Source organism: Melospiza georgiana, chromosome 5 (genome assembly GCF_028018845.1).
Source record: "Melospiza georgiana isolate bMelGeo1 chromosome 5, bMelGeo1.pri, whole genome shotgun sequence".
NCBI classification, from domain to species: domain Eukaryota; kingdom Metazoa; phylum Chordata; class Aves; order Passeriformes; family Passerellidae; genus Melospiza; species Melospiza georgiana.
The window spans coordinates 33,327,450-33,345,807 of NC_080434.1; the positions used below are offsets into that span (position 1 = coordinate 33,327,450).

General features: G+C 49.0%; 1 protein-coding gene across 2 annotated transcripts; it reads right to left on the minus strand.

The window, feature by feature from the left end:
* Positions 1-683: 683 nt before the first annotated feature.
* Positions 684-17,076, minus strand: SCARB2 (scavenger receptor class B member 2). Of its 2 annotated transcripts, XM_058024763.1 has the most exons (13): positions 16,893-17,076; positions 12,004-12,161; positions 8,599-8,746; positions 7,425-7,613; positions 6,724-6,815; positions 6,360-6,479; positions 5,391-5,569; positions 5,108-5,226; positions 4,387-4,460; positions 3,565-3,616; positions 2,805-2,963; positions 2,582-2,652; positions 684-1,540 (listed from the first exon to the last, which is right to left on the minus strand). In XM_058024763.1, exons 1-12 carry the CDS (start codon positions 17,007-17,009, stop codon positions 2,623-2,625), a joined length of 1,437 nt encoding a protein of 478 aa, XP_057880746.1. In that variant the 5' UTR covers positions 17,010-17,076; the 3' UTR covers positions 684-1,540; positions 2,582-2,622. The 2 variants fall into 2 exon arrangements, with proteins under 2 accessions (XP_057880746.1, XP_057880745.1); XM_058024762.1 differs by lacking the exon at positions 2,582-2,652.
* Between the last annotated feature and the right edge of the window lie 1,282 nt (positions 17,077-18,358).

The following is an 18,358-nucleotide window of genomic DNA, read 5'->3' on the forward strand; positions in this document are numbered from 1 at the left end:
GATAACCCTGACACAAACCAGAGCACCGGAGGACAATTAGAGAATACCACGTTAAATTTAAGGAGCACACATTAAATCCTTATCAGGGGATGTGAAAGAGCAGGATGGAGGCACAATGAGAAATAAAATATATTGACCTGACAACCAGGATGTCATTCAGATAAGCTGGATGGTGAAGTCAAACAAAGGAGTTCCCAAAACATCATAAAGTTCACAAGAATGTTTGAATAATGCAGGAAACACATGAATATGCGTGTATCTCAGTGATGTAACAGTATAAAGATAACACTGTCTGTATACCCCGGGGTGTTCTTTGGCTGTTGGTCAGGAGCACCCCAGCCCTGGAAATATGGTCCTTTTAAAATTCCATTATTATTAAACTTCTCAAAATTCTAAGCAGTGAATTCTGCTTTTCACAGTGGGCAGGGCCATCTTCCACGATCCCCGGCTGCTCCAAGCCCCATCCAGCCTGGCCTTGGACACTTGCAGGGATTCAGGGGCAGCCAGAGCTCTCTGGAGAATCCATTCAAGGGCCTACCCACCGTCACAGGGAAGGAACCAAAGCAGCAGCCAAGAAGAAGAGCCCAAACCAAACCCAAGCAATGCACACCCCAATGCTCCTCTTTAGAAGACAGTTACACACTTGGAACACACAGCTCACTACCTAATGGAAACATTCCTCGAGGAGAATATTCTTTTAATTGGGAAGGGGGGGAGGAACCTTGGTGACGTTTAACACAAGTTTCTGCTTGACAAGTAAAAAAGTGTCAGGAGTTCTCAGGACCCTGTCCATAACACGGAGGGGCGCTCTCATCCCACACATGCCAAGTCTGCATTATTCCCAGCAAACCCCCACAGCACCACCCAGCGGCTGTGTCTCCTGCAGCCCCCGAGCACGGCTGAGCTGTGGTGCCTGAAGCTGCAGAACAAAGCCCACACCCGAAGGATAAAAGCCTGGCTAGCAAGCAGAGTGGGAACACCGAGGTGCTCTGCATGGAGAAGCACTTCCAGCCGCTGGCTCGGTCCCACGCAGAGCTGCAGCTCTGGGGCAGGTCAGCTGCACACTGTGCTGTGACAGGAGCAAGGACACCAGTGACAACAGTGAGGACACATCACGGACAGAGCAGCACCCAGCCCACAGCCTGTGTGTCCCTGTCCCAGGGCCATCCAGGAGCCCGCTGCTATTGGCACTGCCACCCGTGTCACTCCCATAGGGAACCGGGCTGGCCCCTGGTGCTGATCCTCCGTGGCAGCCAGTGTGGGTACAAACAGAGGGCAGGGCTGAGAAAAGCAGGATCCAGAGCAGTTTGCAAATGGAGTTTGGAAGTTGGAATGCAGCTGAGAGAAAAGTCTCCTCCCTGGCTGCCAGTGCAGACTCCCTTCCACCTCTGTCCCACCAAAAGTGGCGCTGGACACAAGCGTGGCTCCACAGGGGACAGCTGGTGTTAGGTCAGCTCTAATCGCTTGCTCTCCAAGCTCACAGGGGGAATGAAACCTACTAAGACGTCCTGATGAGTGGGGACCTCTCTTCTTCCGTGCTCTGCAAGAACAAAACCACAGCAAGTGAAACATGGCCATCAGAGACCTTCCACCATGGGAAGCCTCCAAGCAGGGAAAGGAAAAGCTCCTACTTCTAAGGACAATTCCCTCAAGAGAGCCAGGGTGCACAAAGGAAGCACCAGAGGGTGGGTGGCAGCTGTAGCCCCTGACACAGGAGGGAAGGCCAGAACCAGCCAGGGAGCACAAGAAGAGCTGCAGACTGCTGGATGAACTCTGCTTGCAGAAAAAGCAAGAAAAACCAAAGCAGGAGAAGCACAGAATGCAGGGGGTCCTTTGTCACTTTGACCCCTGCAGAGTGTTCCAGCACATCCAGGAGAGCTGGTTTGAAGCTGGGCATGCAGGGTGGGGCAGGAATTCCCAGGACAGGCCTTGGGACACCCTGGCTGAGCTGCTGACAGCACAGGCAGGCTGAGAAGAAAAGGAAAGGAAAAAGGACCAGTCTTCTCCTGCACAGGAAACTGAAGTGCATGGGGATGGGATGGCAGTGGGACCCACTGATCCAGAGGGCTTCCCCAGACACAGAAGGAAGTTGTAAGACAGCATTTAGGGAACACCAAACACACAAGAGCACAGTAAGCCCACAGCAACTAAGAGGAGAAAACAGCCTCCTAGAGAACCCAGGCTATTCCTCTAACCAACGGCTCCACACTGGTGCCATCTGAGCCCTGTTATGGTGAAATGCTGGCATCAGCTTTCGCCCTGACAGGCAGCTTAATGCCAGCGTGCTCATAAACAGATTTACAGGCTGTCTTGTAAATAGACAATAGAGGAGAATACTTCCTGCTGCTACTGCTGTCTGTGCAATTTATCTGTTCTTTGACCACAAATTTGCATTGTGATTCTGGAAAATAACCCACTGGCACAATGCAGTTCTTCTGCTGAGAACACTGACACCAACTAAATCTGTCCTCACATATGGTGGAGGTTTTGCATCTTATCCTCCTTCAGGGTCCTCTAGACAGGCTGATTTATTTCACTACTATTGGCAAGGGAATTGGCACAGAGACAGGACCTGCCTTACCAGGCTTCTCGGATTAACTCCGCTCCTTTGCTTTGGCGCGTTTATTCTGAGTCTATTAAAACTTCCCCTCCCTAGAAAGGTCATTCCCAACAAAAACAAGATAAAAACACGTGCAGAAAGACACCAAAAGATAAAATCAACCACAAAAAAAAAAAAAAAGAAAAAGAAAAATCAAATGCAGGCAGATGGACAGCAAGCAAAGTCAAATGCAAGTGCTGCTTACCTCTTCAGTTATCCTCTGGGACCTGCAAGCCACCACAATGAAAACAATCCCAAACACAATCCCCAGAGCCATGATTACAAAGGGGATCCCAGTCACAACACTGGCTTCCAGCAGGACATGCCTGAGTTTGCTGGCAGATGCTTCATCAATCAGAACACTCTGGAGCAGAGAGAGATGAAGAGGAAATTGAAAAAAACCCCAAATCTTTATTTATTTCTGTGCTTTCTATAAGATCACTTTTGTGAAGGGCAGGGAAAATACACTCCCACAATTCTCCACCACTGTTTCACTGCTTCCTGACACACTTTCCCCCTAAAATTCTTCCAGGGGGCACAGGGATTACCTAGTCTATTTCAAAGCAAAATAGGGATTTTTAACTTTTGGTTTAGGAATGGACTAACACCAATTGATTCAGTGATCTAACTACAGCACAGGAATATTCACAGCAGACGACTCAGGAAAAGGTGTGATCTCCTGAAGTCCTGCCTCTGTCTGAGCACCCCTTTTCCTCATGGCCAACTCCCTTCAGTTTAAAAGGAGTGTCTGACTGAGAGTGTTAGGGAAGGCTAAAATTAACAGTACATTAACAAAATTAACAAATTAACAAACAGCAGGAGGGTGTTAGTTAAGAAACAGCAACAGCTTCCTAGCTATTGCTGTACAAACAAGAAAATCAGCATTTTCTTTTCTGGCTGGCTCAGAGGGTATTTCTTCAAGCATTAACATGCCACAATGCTGGAAAGACAGCAAAACTATTTACCTCATTTATATACATCACTGGGAATATCAGCGTTCGGATGTTGCCGGTTTCACTGTGTGGGAAAAAAAAATTATGGGTTTGGACTTTTCCACCTGAGGGTTGTGAAGACAGATTATACAAAACCAATGAAAGAGGAAAGTGTCCCTAAAAAACCTCGGGGCTGTTCCTTTTTGCTGTGTATTTTCACCTCCCTGCTGGAGTAGGACAATCTCAATCTCACAGATGGATAAATTCTGATTCGGGAGTAGGGTGTATTTTGGGATTTGGTGGGCAGTGAAAGACAGGGATTCATCCAGGGCTCATTAGTAACTGAGTGACAGATTTGTGCCAGGCAGCAGGAATTGAGCTAAGCTGATGTACTGAAGGTTACTCCTACTTGTAAAACACAGGAACTATTGTCTGAGCCACATGGGCACAGCAGCAAAAATCCCCCAACAGTTGGCACACGTGGAATCTCAGCTCAGGCAGGAACTGTGTTACTGTGACTGCTTCTGGGCACTGGGAAACAAGCCTGAAGGACACCCCTGAGTCTCCCAAAGGGAATGGGCAGATAAAATACTTGTAGTTATTACAGCCAAGCTGCGCTAGAAAACATCAGGAGCAGCAGCTGCTATTCAGCATTCTTTACTCTGCAGGTGGAACTACAGAATCTGCTTGATCTGTGAGATGGGAGCATACTGTCCCTTAGAACTGAGATTTGATTGCACTTCCCTCTCTCACACTTGCTCTCTCCATCCCATATTCCATCAAAACACTGCAGAACAAATCATGCTGAACATCAGGTTAGATATGAAACTCCACCCAGAAGCAGAGAGCACTCACAAAAATTCAGGTAATTTTCGGACGTGAACGTTGACCTGCATCCGCTTGGCTGCCTGCAAGACGAGCCCTGTCAGCTGGGGAATAAAAGAGATCAGTGTTAAAAAACCCAGTGAAGGTGAAAGAACAAGAACTGTGAGAATGTTGTTCTGGTACACACCATGCAGCAGGATCTGCACCGGGCCTGAGAGCAGCTGTGGAATTTCCTCCTGCTTTAGCTGCACATAACAGCCCGGTGAGTCAGAGCACTGTTTCTGTAAACCAGGCAGGTCGTGACTGTGCTCTTTTCCTTGACCCACATTTGTCTGTGGGGGTGTAGACATCACTGCTGTACTGGTTTTAGCTGGGAGAGAATGGATTTTCTCCACAGCAGCTGGCATCAGGCTGTGTTTTGGAGCCCTGATGAAAACAGTGTGGGTAATGCAGGGATGCTCAGTGATTGCTGAGCAGCCCTTGCACAGCTCCAGGCCTTTTCTGTTTCTCACACTGCCCTGCCAGTGAGTGGGTGGGTGGGGTGTGTGAGACACTGGGAGGGGACAGAGACAGGAGAGCTGACCCAAAGTGCCCCCAAAGGGATCTCCCACTCCATCCAGCATCACAGAACTACTACAGATTCCTTGAGGTCAGTGGGACTATGCCAACACCCACCATGCAAGGAGGTGACCTGAATGCAGGTGCTTGGATCCATTCACCAACAGAACCCTTGAAAAAAGGCTGCACTTACGGGATTGATGTCCAGAAATGTCTCATGGTATTCTTTTTTGGGATGCATGCCCTCTATGTCCTCTACAAACTTTGGATCTGCCTGGTAAAAATGTGGAGCTGAGAGAAATATTGGAGCACCTGGAATGCAGGAACACTGAGTCACCACCAAAACCAAAGGCCGAGCAGGACGTGGGGAAGCCCTGGAGGACCCCACAGCTCTGAGCTGTTCGCAGAGAGGGGAAGGGGCCCCTGTGGAGCCCCCAAGCCCCAGGGGCTGTGGGGCAGCCAGGGCTGGGCCGTACCCTGCTTGCAGACGCTGACGTTGAGCACGCCGGTGCCGGGGCAGTTGCCGGCGGGCACGCAGAAGCCGGCGTTGGCTGGGTTCACCGAGGTGTTGGCAAACACCATGGAGGAGGGCACGAAGCGGAACGTGGGCACCCCAGCCACGGATCCCGAGCTGTCGTACACCAGGAACAGGGACCTGCGGGGAAGCAGAGCAGGGCCAGGCCTGTCAGGCTGCAGCAGCGCTGAGCCCAGCCACATGTGTGCCCCTGTTGATGCCCCAGGTTGCGGTCCCACCACGCTCTGAGCAGCAAACACACATCCCAGCATCCTGCTGCTGCACACAACAGACAGTCCTCACATCACTGCTGCACGTGGTGTGAGTGCTGGCACCTCTTCTGGGAGGGACCAGGAAAGGAACACAGTTGTGGAAGACAGAACAATCTGACAGGTTCTGAATTTAGCCCTAACATGTGTCTGTATGGATTTAAATAATTTCAGCTTGGGTTTGTTCTTCATGCACTAGGAAATCAGCAAGAGGGGACAGAAGGTGTTACATAAAGAAGGAAAGGCCAAGATTTCCTTGGTACATTTCAGACAGCATCACATAAAGTCATTAATCTCTGAAGAGGGCAGCCTGGGTACTCTAAAAAAGTACAGCACAGAGGAAGACTTTGGAGGAAAGAAGCTTAAGGAAAGCTCATATAAATCCTTCCATTCCTCTCACTACTAGCCTTACAGCCCAGTCTGTCCTTGCAGTTTTTGTCCAAGTTTTCACCTCATAAATCTTCACTTTGAAATAACACATCCTTAACTGCAGATTGGGAGGGTTTTTTGTAACTCTCATGTTCCCATCACAAATAAATGCAGAACACTGTGAGGGTTAAATGAAATCACAGGAGGAGAAGCACCAGCCTAACATGACACCTTGAGAGGACTGGATGTAAACACTCTGCTTTGAAGCCTGAGTGCCACCATCTTCTCCTCACCTGCAGAAATCTGAAGAAAAGATGTAAATGTTCTCATCCTTGCTGATCAGCGGGTGAAAGGATGTCCCATCTGTGCCATTGATCATGTTACATGCCTCTGTTGTCCACCAGCTCAAGGACCTGAGGAAAGGGAAGGAAAGAGGGCAAGGGCTAAAAGATGTCCCAGCAGCAGTCAGGCCATGCCAGCTCCTGGCCCAGGCAAATGGGAATCAGACCTGTACAGAGCCAATTCCTTCTGCCTCAGCTCTGCTAACAACAAAAGCAATTGAAATGGGTTTAAGTTGCACTTGCATTCTCTTTAAACTGGCACCAGGCAGGCAAGGAGCAGATTGTGACAGAGGCAACATTACACTGAGAAACTTACTCTTTTCCTTTCCACTCCACAATCCTGGAGAAGTTCAGGTAGTTCGTCTCCCCACTCAGGAAAACATATTCTCCGTCATCAGTTCCGTTCATCTGCAAACAGATGCAGGAGCTTTCAGTGGCTCCACTCCTCCTGTGGCACCTGGCTGCTCACTACAATGGGGTGGCAGGACTTGAAGCTGTCACCACTCCAAATCCACCCCAGGAGTGATGGACTGCCCCTGAGAGCTGTGCAGTTCATTGAACTCCACCCTGAACAGGAATGAAGTGGAAGTGACTGGGAAAGATCCTTACACCTCACAAACAAAGGAAATACAACACCTGATGAGCCTTTTCTCCCTTTTAGGGCTGCCCCTGAATAAAGAGTCTTCAGGAAGAAAATAACCCCACAGAAATAACCTCAGCAATGCAGATATCCCCATGAAGCAAGGACTCCCCTCAGAACAAAATGACATGGAGTGACCAGAAATACTGTGCAAGCCAGGAATGGCTCCAGCACAGAATTAACATCCAATTTCAGTCAATTACTAAGGAAATCAGGACATTTTTCTGGCAGTTTGCACACGTGGCCCCACAAAGCCCAGGTTATTCAAGCGAGCACAGGCAATAGTGGAGGATGCTGTCCTTGGAAAGCTTATCCATCCCTCCCATGCAGTGCCATCACCCCCAGGGACAACAGCAGCAGGTGTGGCCACGGGTTACCTTGCTGAAGAGCCCGAAGACGGGGTCGATCTCGGGGTGCAGGACATGGATGGTGGAGAGCAGCCTGTCCTTGTAGCCCCAGAGCAGCTCGTGCACGCTGCGCACAGTGAACAGCGACTCCTGGTACAGCAGCAGCAGCACCTCCGTGGCAAACTGCAGAGGGGTCGACCTGGTCCACTCCATGGCAGTCTGCAGGGCATGGGAATGAGGGAGCAATGGTCACATTTGCTGGGCAACAAACCATCAGCTGCATCCAGGCACAGACACTTTCCACCACTGCACACCCATTTCACCAAAATTCAAACGTTTATTTCCTTTCCAGCTGACAACAGGCCTTTAAAGAGGTCATAACAAAAGGAGGGCATTCCTTTTGGGCTAACCAACCTGTGGTTCTTCTCATACTGCCTGATACAGTACATCACAGCCAAAAACCTGAATGAGAGATAATCCTTACCACCACGAGATGCCTGGGAGGAATTGAAAACACAGGGTCTGTATTGTCTGCAACTTTCATTAAACTGAGTCCTATCTACTACTCATACAGGGCATTTCTGGATTCACTCGTAAAATAAGGCATTTTTGGAAATGCCAGGGACAAAGTTGAAATGAAGGAACCCTGCAAATGAAACTAAACCAGGATGGAGAGCAAAGGCTGAATGACACCCCCAAGTATTTGAGTAGAGGCTGACTGCCTCTGTGACAGCTTGGGATCTCCTTGTTCTCATGCTATCCCTGTATAAGACCAAAATAATGGTCTGCCTTTGATCACCATGAGATTCTCTGTCACCTAGTTAGTGCAGTCTGGGGGTGCATTTTTTACTTTAATTTCATTCAGCTCTGTCTGGAACTGCTCTACTGTACTTTGTTTCTGGTTTGAGAAGCAGACTTGGAGGCAGGAATATCAGGCAGGTCTGATTTCCCCCTGTCCCTGGAGAGTGTGTCATCTTGCAGCACCAGGGGAAGGCACTGCAGAGATGTGAGGACAGGGAGGAACAAAATAAGCCCCCCACAACAGTCCAGCCCCAAAGTGAGACCAGCATCTGCCCAGAACACAAGCTGCCTCTCTTGTTCTTCCACCACATTCATCTACCACAGAGAGTCAGGATGAAGCAACACACTGCTCCTTTTGAAGTGTGTCAGGATGAATTCCAAGCAGGAACAAAAGAGAACTCACCACTGCAGGGATATTTACTGTCCTGATCAGGTCCACTTCAGGGTCTCCCACTGACTTCTCAGGTTCAAATACATAAGTCTTTGGGTTTAGAGCAGACACTTTGGTTCCATTGTCCAAAAACTGGATGTGCACTCTTGGCCTGTATTCCCTGAAAGACAAGAGCTTGTTCTCTGACTGAGTTAAACAAATAGAGCATTAGTCACAGTTAACTTACGGCTGTTTTTCTGCTTTAAGCAGGAAAGGGTGGCATTTTCAGTTCTTTGGAAGCAGATTCCCTCACTGACACAAACTCCCTGCTGTGTCTGCATGAGCTGAGTCAGACCTCATGGGGCATTTCCAGAAATGCCACCCTGTGTGCTAATTGTACTTTCTATTTTTGCTTCATCTTTAAAAACCTCAAAGGAAGGACAATTTCAGATGGCTCAGAAGGACTTAAAGGCACCATATATGAGATTGCCCTGAAGTCCAGTGTGAAAATGAAACTTTTGCCTCTGCTGCAGGCAAAACCCACTTCCAGAAAGACGCAGGCTGCGTGTCATGGGCCTGACCCAAGAACCCACCAGAATCCTTCTGCTACCTTCAGAGCATGGGGCTCACATGTGGCACAACCACAGAACAAGCCTCATTTTAGTTCTTCTCCTTTAATTCTTGAGCAGGAATCCTGGGCACAACAGAAATTCAACTGAACTTTTGCTTTTCACTGCCTGGAAGGTTGCTGCTGTTCCTGTCTAAGCACTCAGACAGCAGGATAAAACTCAGGATTGCTGACAGACCAGTCCAATTGGCAAGGAACATCAAATGCTACCTGCTGGCCCGACAAGAAGTCAATTTGCATTGCCATTAGCACTTGACCAACCAGGATTCTGCAGCTCTGCTGAGACACACTAGTTGCTCCAGCAAACCCCAAAAGGGAAATGGCAGCAGACTGCTCACTGCCTGGCACACGCAGGAGGGGAAACTCCTCCTGTTTCCTCAGCCTGCAGTGACTCAGGAGCCTGTTGACTTTCACATTTGCCTGGGCAAATGTCAAGTCACAAGATGTGAGGGAGAATTGTTCTGCTAGATGATGTACTGTGATGTTCTGCATCCAGTTTGGATTGAAATTCTGTCCTGGCTGCACTGGATCCATCAGTGCAGCTTCACAGCAGGCTGCATTACTCTGGCTCAGCTTCCACATCTAAAGCAAACTGGAAAAGCCTGTGAAACTACTGCTATCAGAAACCAGCCACGTCCCATCTTCCTTACCCTAAATGTCTCTACCACTCCCCACCATCCCTCCACCCAGGAACATTTGGCAAGACCCTCTTGGACAGCAATCTATTTCATACCCCAGGGCTGGAACTGAGGGGATGGAAATGGACAGCTTTGAAATGCCTTCCTAAAATAGGCCAGGAGTAATCTGAGACACCTCTCCAGCTCTGGAGAGGAAAATAATACTCCCCGATGAGGGATATGAGTAGGACGTTACTAAGGCACTAAGATGTTGAAGTTAAAAAGTTGTAAATACGTGCAAGACCAGACAATATTCCAGTGCTCTTTGGGACTCAGCAGGCTTGGGCAGATAGGCAGTTTGAACTTATTTTTATTTTATTGAACTTATTACTTATTTTACATGCTGCCACTTCAACTTCCAGGATTTAAAAACACCAGCACTACTATGTTTTTGTTACAGAATCTGCCTGAAGTGCTTTACAATGTATGCTGGTGAAAAGTCTGAGCTGCAGAATGAGACTCTCTGGAGCCCTCCCTGTCACTGACTGGATTTTTTCCTCTCTGCTTGTCTGGCCCAGTTCACTCCCAGCCCTTCTCCAGCCTTTTTTTTTCTAAAAACACAGAGCCATGGACTTCACATTAGTGCATTTTGGGAGTTTTGCCACATGCTTTGCCACACAGGGCCTGTGGAACCAGCTGGAATGTGCAGCCTCTTCCCCTCCCTCTCTGTCCCCACCAAGAACACCTGAGGGAGGGCTGGTGTCAGGGACCTGCTGGCAGGCAGCCCTTGGTGTGGGATGCAGGGAAAGGCTTTCCCAGCAAAGCAGAAGCTCAGGCTGGGCCTCCCCTGGGGCAGGGCCCAGCCCCAGCCCCACCCACCCTGCTGAGCTCCTCCATGGACAAGGTGCAGCTTCCCAAAGCAGGCTGTGTGGGACACCCAGGAGGCACTCAGAGCTAAGGAAAGGGAAAGAAGCTGGCAAAGAGGACTGAATGCCAGCCGGTGTGAACCCTGGAGCTGGTCCTGTTCATCTTCCTGACACTGAACACATTGCTGACTGATGCCCAGCATTACACTACACTACACAGACCTGAAGGAAAGCCTGAGAACTAGAGAGCTTGTGAATCATCTTTCCTCCAGCTCTACTGGCTCCTGTAATAGCAGGGATTTTGCCAAAATACCACATGGAGTTTGCCAGGACTAAACAGACACAGGTCTAGAATGCAGAGGAGACAGGGGAAGGGACAGTAGGCAGGGGGAGAAGTGAAGCTGAGCTGTGGGAAGAAGGAAACTGAAAGGCAAGAGATAACACAGAAATCGAGGCTACCACAAAGGCTTCTGCTTTCATTCCAGGCCTTTTTCAAATACCAAGAGATTCTGATAATTTTGCAGCTTAGGTACAGGCAGTTCCTTCCAGTACTGAGCCCATGCCCAGCCTGGATGAGCCTGTGTGACCAGAAGTGAGGCTGACAGTCAGGAATCCACCTTCTTGCCGTGGGGACGAGTTCCCCATCACAGCAGGACTCCCAGGACCACAGCCCTTCCTGCCACAGGCCTGCTCCTGGCTGACATGGCTGCAGGCAGCTGAGCACATCACAGATCTAAAGGAAAACCCGTTTGTAAGGGAGTCAAATCTCTCCGTGCTATACAGGACAGCTCTAGGAGCTGGACATTTAACATTACACACGGCCTCAGTAAATCCATCAGTAAAAATGAGAGATAGGTTTAAAAGCTAAGCAGGTGTTCCAGTGAGGGTTGGCTCAGGAAGACCCTTTTAGTACCACCCTAAGTGTTTTTCTGGCCACATTTTACCCATGTGGGATGGTGCAACTCCAGCTAGGAACCAATTCCTGAGCAAGCATGAGTCACACTTTTGTGCAACACTCCACTCTCCCTAGCCTCCCAAACATCACCCAGCTCACAAGACAGCAGGCCAGGATGCATTACCTTCCTCTGTGTCCAGCAGTGAAGAACAGCAGCAAAATTTGGCCCAAAATCTGACAGAAGTCACTGGCCTCATCTGAAAGCAGCTGCAAGTGTCAGTGCTGTCTGTGTGGGCTGTGACCATGCTCCCCTGCATAAAACTCCCCACACACATTAACACCTAGATTTTCTCCCAGAATGGGACCCCAAGCCTTCTGGATTCCTCACACAGCAGAGTTCTTGTGGAGTGTGGAACTCCTGAAAGGTCTTACCTGTAGGTGTATGGTCCTATCTCCTCCACAAGAGGAGTGGCACCTTGGAGCACTTCCAAAGGATTTGTCACATTGAAGAAGTAGAACTGCATGTAGACTGGGGGGGGAGGGTCCTCCCAGGCCTCAAAGGTTTCTGTGCCATTCTTCAGGACTGTTCCCTGAAACAAGAGAAAGGCACATCAGCTGCTGGTGCTATCATGCTGCATGGCATGGAGAGAGGAATTCCATGCCCTGGGAACAAGCACAGGCAGTAAGACTCGAGAGAGACTCCAGTTCTAGATCTGCTTTACTTTGGAGCAGCTCACTCAACATCAACCAAGCCAGGCACCTGCTCTCCCGGCCACAGGCCAGGGGCAGCACTGCTTGGTTTGTAGTTCCACTCCTCCCCACAATTGTGCCTGGCATTTTTCAGAAGGGAGACTGACCAACTACTACTCAGCAATCCTGTCTCCTTTCCTGCATCAGTAAAAACCTCCACCTGGTGCAAGACACCACAAAATGTGCCAACATTACAGATAAAAGTACAACTCAGTGCTGGGAGGCCAACAGAGTCCTGGCCTTGATGATTTCTTTGCCCAAGAATGTCAGATTCCAACACAGCTGTGAGATTCTGTCTCCAAACCAATCAGACTTTATTTTTCAGTGGCCTGCGAGCAAAACTGTGAATGTCAAATTGCTTTCACATAGGCACTCTAGGATTTGTGCCTTTACAAGGTCTTGGAATAGGGGAAAGATTGTTCTCCCTCTGTCTTTAATTTCTTTCCTACAGCTGTGTCAGCACCTGCATCTTCAGACCCATAGTGTGTCAGTCTATTTGGTAACCAAGCTATAAACCATTACTTATAACAGAAGCACTTAGGAAATGAAACACTAATTCCCTTACCTCAGTGATACCCCTTATCAGTATATACACCTTACATGGAAAGTCACAACCACACCTGTCATGTAGAGCTCTGCAATGGAGGTCTCAATCTCTCACTTTATTACTGTTCCATTTTGGATTAAATTCACCCCATTTATAAAACATCTCCACCACCAAAACAAAGGCTTTTCATGTAGTTATAACTCTGAAACCGCTGCAGTGGTCACACAGAGAAATCTGGCTGGCAGAGGGAATGTTCGGGAGTAAACACAAAGAAAACTCTATCTTGAAAACCACATCACCTGTAGGCGGAAAAAAGGGAGGAGGGAATGATTTGCAATTAAATGGGTCTCATCAACACTCATTCTTTTTATTCTTCTGAGAAAACAAGTGAAATATTGTGAGTGGAAGCTCAGAAGCAGAGCAGGCTGGACAGATGCCAGCTTAAGGTCAATGTTCAGGGGCTCTTATCAGTCACTCTTGCCTCAGGACTCATTCTTGGCCTTCCTACTTAAGGAGCTGTTTTCTCTCCATGTAGACTTTAATTCTGAGGGATGAGATAAAGAAGACTGTTTCAAAGACAAACTTGTTGGCAGGAGCTTGGCATGGCAGCAGTAATGCTGAACAACAGTGAGAGTCAGCCCAGCTGGTGGCACTTTGCACTTGCAGCATGCTTTCCCCATAGGATTAAATCCCATTTATTCTGTGTGCACCTCAAAATTTAATGTGTTTCAGACACGCTTGAGGAGCTTGGAGCATTTGTCTGGAGCTACCAGCATCTCATATATACAATTTCTTACACAGGCTGATGCTTTTAATCCTGATTTCTTATGATTTATGCCAAGGAGACTCATCTCTGTATTCACTGGTCATATTCATTCCAGATTTATTTCTTGGATTGCACAGCACAATTTGCATCTCACACAGAAATTAAGTGTCTGTTTATTATACAGTGACAGCAAACTTGCGAGCTGGATTCAGAGAGACTCCCAAAAACTGACAAGAAACGAAACATGGTAAGCTCTTTTCTTCTGATTTTCACCAAATGTTACCAGGGGTATTTCAGTCTATCACAGGATATTACAAGGACATCAGAGCTTCTCCTTTCCAAGCGGAGTCCACGCTCATTTCCAGTGTTCCAAAGCAGCCTTCCTGTTGACTGTATTTATCAGCCAGCCCTGAACCCACAGCCCTCTCATTTGCTGCTGTTTCCTTGCCTTGACTGTGCTTTACACACTGGAAATAAATAGGGAGCTTTCCCTCCCAAATATAACAGCTACTGGCAGTGATGGTGGGAGTAGGAAATGGTACTGAACATTCCTGAAACCTACACAGAAAATTGAATTCCTTTATTTCATTTTATTTCTTGGAACCTCTAAACATTTTAATTCAAAGACACTTTCAGGCGTTCATCTATGACAGAGTTGAACTGCACCTTGTTAAGGTGGTGGGCTAAGTGTTCAGACCAGCATGAACAGACCTCTCTGGGAATGGCCTGCCCCAAAGGAGCCACAATGGATCCTTCAGCTAGGCCTTCGTACTAAACTCTCCTGAGAGCTCCAGTGTTTTGCATTAAACAACAACAGCAAAAAATTATCAACACATCAGCTAAATCAAAGGAGAAAACATCTTCCTCATCCTTTTGGGCCTGAAACATTCCTGCCAGCTCAGCTCAAGAGATGGCTGATGACAAGTCCAGTGGAATTTCAAGGAGTGTGAAGAGTGTTTTCTAAAATTCTCAGCCTAAAGGATGTGGTGTGAAGGAAACACCTGGGCCAAAGGACTGACTGACTTCCAAGTCTGAAATGAGGAGCATAGCTCCAAGATTGATTGTGTGTGTGCATATATATACACATATATATATAAATGTATATAATATTAGGTTGTATTCTAAATCTGCACACCTATGGCAATAAATACATCAGCATCTCTCCATCAGAGAGCACAAAGCAACACCACTGGCAGCTGGAATGCCTTTCTCCTGGGGAAGATTCATCCTTGTTCATTACTGATTTTTCCCATGACTCTCTAGAGTTTCAGGTGCTAGGCCCTGATAGCAAGCAGGTTTTGGAATTCTGCTTGGGATGGCACGTTTAGTTCACAGAAATTTTAAAAAATTGCAAACAAAGAATAAGTTGATGAGATTTGAATGTCTTCTGGGAAAAGTGCTGCCAGTGTTCTTGTCACAACACATCTGCCCACTGATTTCCAAGGGGATGTGAAGTCTGACAGCAGGCTGGATTCCCACTCTTCCCACACCTTCTCTGTATCCCAGACCCTGTCTTTGGCTGGAAAGGCTGCTGCACACAACCCCCAGTGAAAGCAGAACCATCCTCAGCCGTTCCCAGGCGCTGGCTGTGGAGACACAGGCGCTTCAGATGCTCCAAAACGGCTCTCCACTCCAGCTGCACTTGAGACTGCAAAGACAGCCCTGCTCCAGGACGCCTGGAAAGCCCTCAAAGGAACAGGGACTCCTTGCAAAAGCTCAGGTCTTGCCCATTCCAAAGGAAAATTTAGACTTGTCGATTTGCACAAGATTTTCTAAGCCACACATGCAGTTACACAAGAGACAGCAGCTTTCCCAACTACACACAAATGAGGGGAAGCTCACGTGGGATGAAGCAAATGTGGAGAGGAGCCAGCTCAGCAGAGTGACAGGGAGCAGCGTGCTGTGGGGCTGAAAGCTGTGCTTCCCCAGCTCGGGGGTGTGGCTGCTGCAGAAGGCGCACCGGGGAGCTGGCACCCCTGGCAGGGAGCCGGGCAGCGCATTCCCTGCAATCCAGATGTGTGCCAGCACGGGCTGGACAGCAGCAGGCAGCAAAGAAAGGCCTGAGCTCTGGAAACTTTATCCTGCATGACTGCAAGTCTGCTGAGCGAACAGCAAGCGGCTCTTACATAAGTTGCTGCGAGGAAGGAGCAGGCGGCCGGAGATAATGTGTGTAAGGAGGATCACGCCTAATTCCCGACAGTCCTGCTCCAAAGCACTGCTCCCACCCCGCTAACAGCAGCGACAACACTTGGAAGCAGAACTTCTGGGATGCAGGGGAGGGCAGACTCCTTCCCAAGGAGAGCCAAGATCAGGGGGATGGATCTGTGCTTCCAAGTGGCACAACCTGCTGTAAGCTCAGTGCCAACCTAAACCAAACCGATTTGTGGCAATGCAGTTTCCATGGTAGGAAATGCTCCCTGTCAACAGCCCAGAGGAAAGAACAGTAGGTTAGGAGATCACAGATAATCTGGTCACCACTTAGACAACAGCTCTGGACAAATCCCTTCATGGGTTAGCGTTCCTGGCTTCTCTGTCAGAATAAGAGCTAAGATAATATTCCTCAGATAGATAAATAATTGCTCATTACAAAGGAATTCCAAGAGAGTTACTAACACAGCTGACCCTTCCCACTGGGCCACTGCATAAATGCACAGAGCCACTCTGGGAGAGAAACAAAAGCTTAGGCAGGGCAGGAGCAGTGCAGGCCTCTGCATCCCCAGCAACACCAGGATGGGTGTCCCCGAGTGCGGAACAACCCGGTGAAATGCCTGGCTGCCATCACCCAGCCTGGGGAACAGGCTGGCAGACACCACGTGTTCCAGCCCACAGCACCTCTGGCCCTGCTCCAGAGGCACCCGTAAATGGAGCAGCAGAACAGGTATGAAAGCTGCAAGCAATTTATGATAGAGATGTCAAAAAGAAGAGGTGCTTCAGGTGTCTCAGGCACTGCTGCTCTGGAGAGGACTCCTTGCTACAGCTGCTGCCCCACAGTCAGCAGCTGCCTCAAGAAGAGACATTTTTACCCCATCCTCACCCGATTTTTACTCAGCCCAGGGACCAGTGCAGCCTGAGCTCCATTCTGAGCCCCAACCCGGCCGGGTGGTGCTGGGCAGGGGGGGTCCACGGCCCAGGGATGCTTCTGCCCACTCAGCCACCGCCGCTGCAAGGAGGCAGCCAGCCCCCTCCCTCCCTCGGCTATTTTGAGAAGGAATAACCCAGCAAACAAGGACCGAGCCGGCAACACGGCAATGCTTTTACCTGCTTCACCTGCAGATCCACCACTGTCTGGAAGACGTGCGCGACCAGCAGCGAGATGCTGGCGATGAGCAGCGTCATGGCCAGGACCCCCACGGTGACCAGACACAGCGACTTCATGGCTGCTGTCGCCGCCGCTGCCGAGCAGGGAGCGCCGGGGCTCCGCCGGGCTCGGGCTCCGGGGGCGGGCGCACCGGGGCCCCGCCCGCCAGCGCCGGGAGCAGCCGCCGCTCCCCGCCCTCGGCGCCGCCGCCGCCGCCGCTCGGCCGGGGGTGCTCTGCTGTGCCGGGGGATGCTCTCCCGGCTCGCCGGGGCCGGGACAGCGTATCCCAAAGGAACGGGGCTGGTTCCTGCCCGCGAGGACTCCTGGCACAGCCGGAAGGCTCCTGCCCGCTGGGGATGGCGGTGCTGGAGCGCCCCGCTCGGTGCGGCGGGCAGCGCCAAAGGGCGCTCTGCAAAACAAGCGGAGCAATTCCACAGCGAGGTGAATGCGGCAAAGCTTAGAGGCGCTTCACGCTCCCTTCAGACTGAATTAGGCATGGCGGGCAGCGGGTTCTGCCACACTTGTGTGCAGTTCAGTTGTTTAACTAGGTTAAACCGCTCTTGAAAAAAATCAATCACATCAATGTACCTGCTTTTTCAAAAGCCAGCGTGTGAGATGCAAAGCTGTGTTTCGTGTCAGGTACAAACAGGCGACGTGTGTATTTGTGAATGCGAAATGTGTGGACCCCGACAATGGGAGAGCTGTGAATTATAATAATAACTGAGGAAAATAAAGCATGGAAAAAGGCCTTCGAACCTATCTTTTGTTTGCAATTAACCCTGGTTGATTTAGGAGCATTGGAGTTAAGGTGTTAAAGATGTTGCATTTTGCTTGCATTTAATCCATAAAAAACTCTGCAATAATAACCTTTTGGAGTATAATTTTAGAATATTACTTGTATCCTTGAAACTATAGCTTCGGAATATATCTAAAGGAAATATGCTTATCTCACTCCTTACTGAAGCAGAGAAAAACAGCTTGAGAAAGGAAGATGAACCTTACCTCAAGGATTTATGGTTTCGACCAAAGGGAAGCTGGACATCACTGTTATGAGATTTATAGTCTCTGCAATTAAAAGGTGGACACACATCTGGGGAGCTGGACCCCACTAGATGGGATTCGTCTTTCTTCTTTCGGAAACTGGACCGTCACCATCTGGGGATACTCCTTTGAGATACATCCTGAGAAATTAAAATCACAATAGTGTATAGAATTGGGATGTAATAATTTGGAATAAAAATTGCTGATGAGTAAAAGATTGGAAATAGAAACTGCAGGAAAAAACTGATGGATACCCCTATAAATACCTGTAGCCATCAATTATCGGCGTGCAGTTGGAGAGAAAACTTCCCCCACTGTACCCAGCACTGTATTGCTCATACTTTACCATATTAATTAATAAATTGATTGCTGCTTGAATATTGGC

Excerpts from the sequence above, each read along its gene's own strand:
- SCARB2 (XM_058024762.1), bottom strand. The coding sequence starts at position 17,009 with ATGAAGTCGCTGTGTCTGGTCACCGTGGGGGTCCTGGCCATGACGCTG. Across the intron at positions 6,816-7,424 it reads TCTTCGGGCTCTTCAGCAAG|ATGAACGGAACTGATGACGG; the intron begins GTAACCCGTGGC and ends ATCTGTTTGCAG. Across the intron at positions 3,617-4,386 it reads CGAAAATTACCTGAATTTTT|TGAAACCGGCAACATCCGAA; the intron begins GTGAGTGCTCTC and ends TTTCCCACACAG.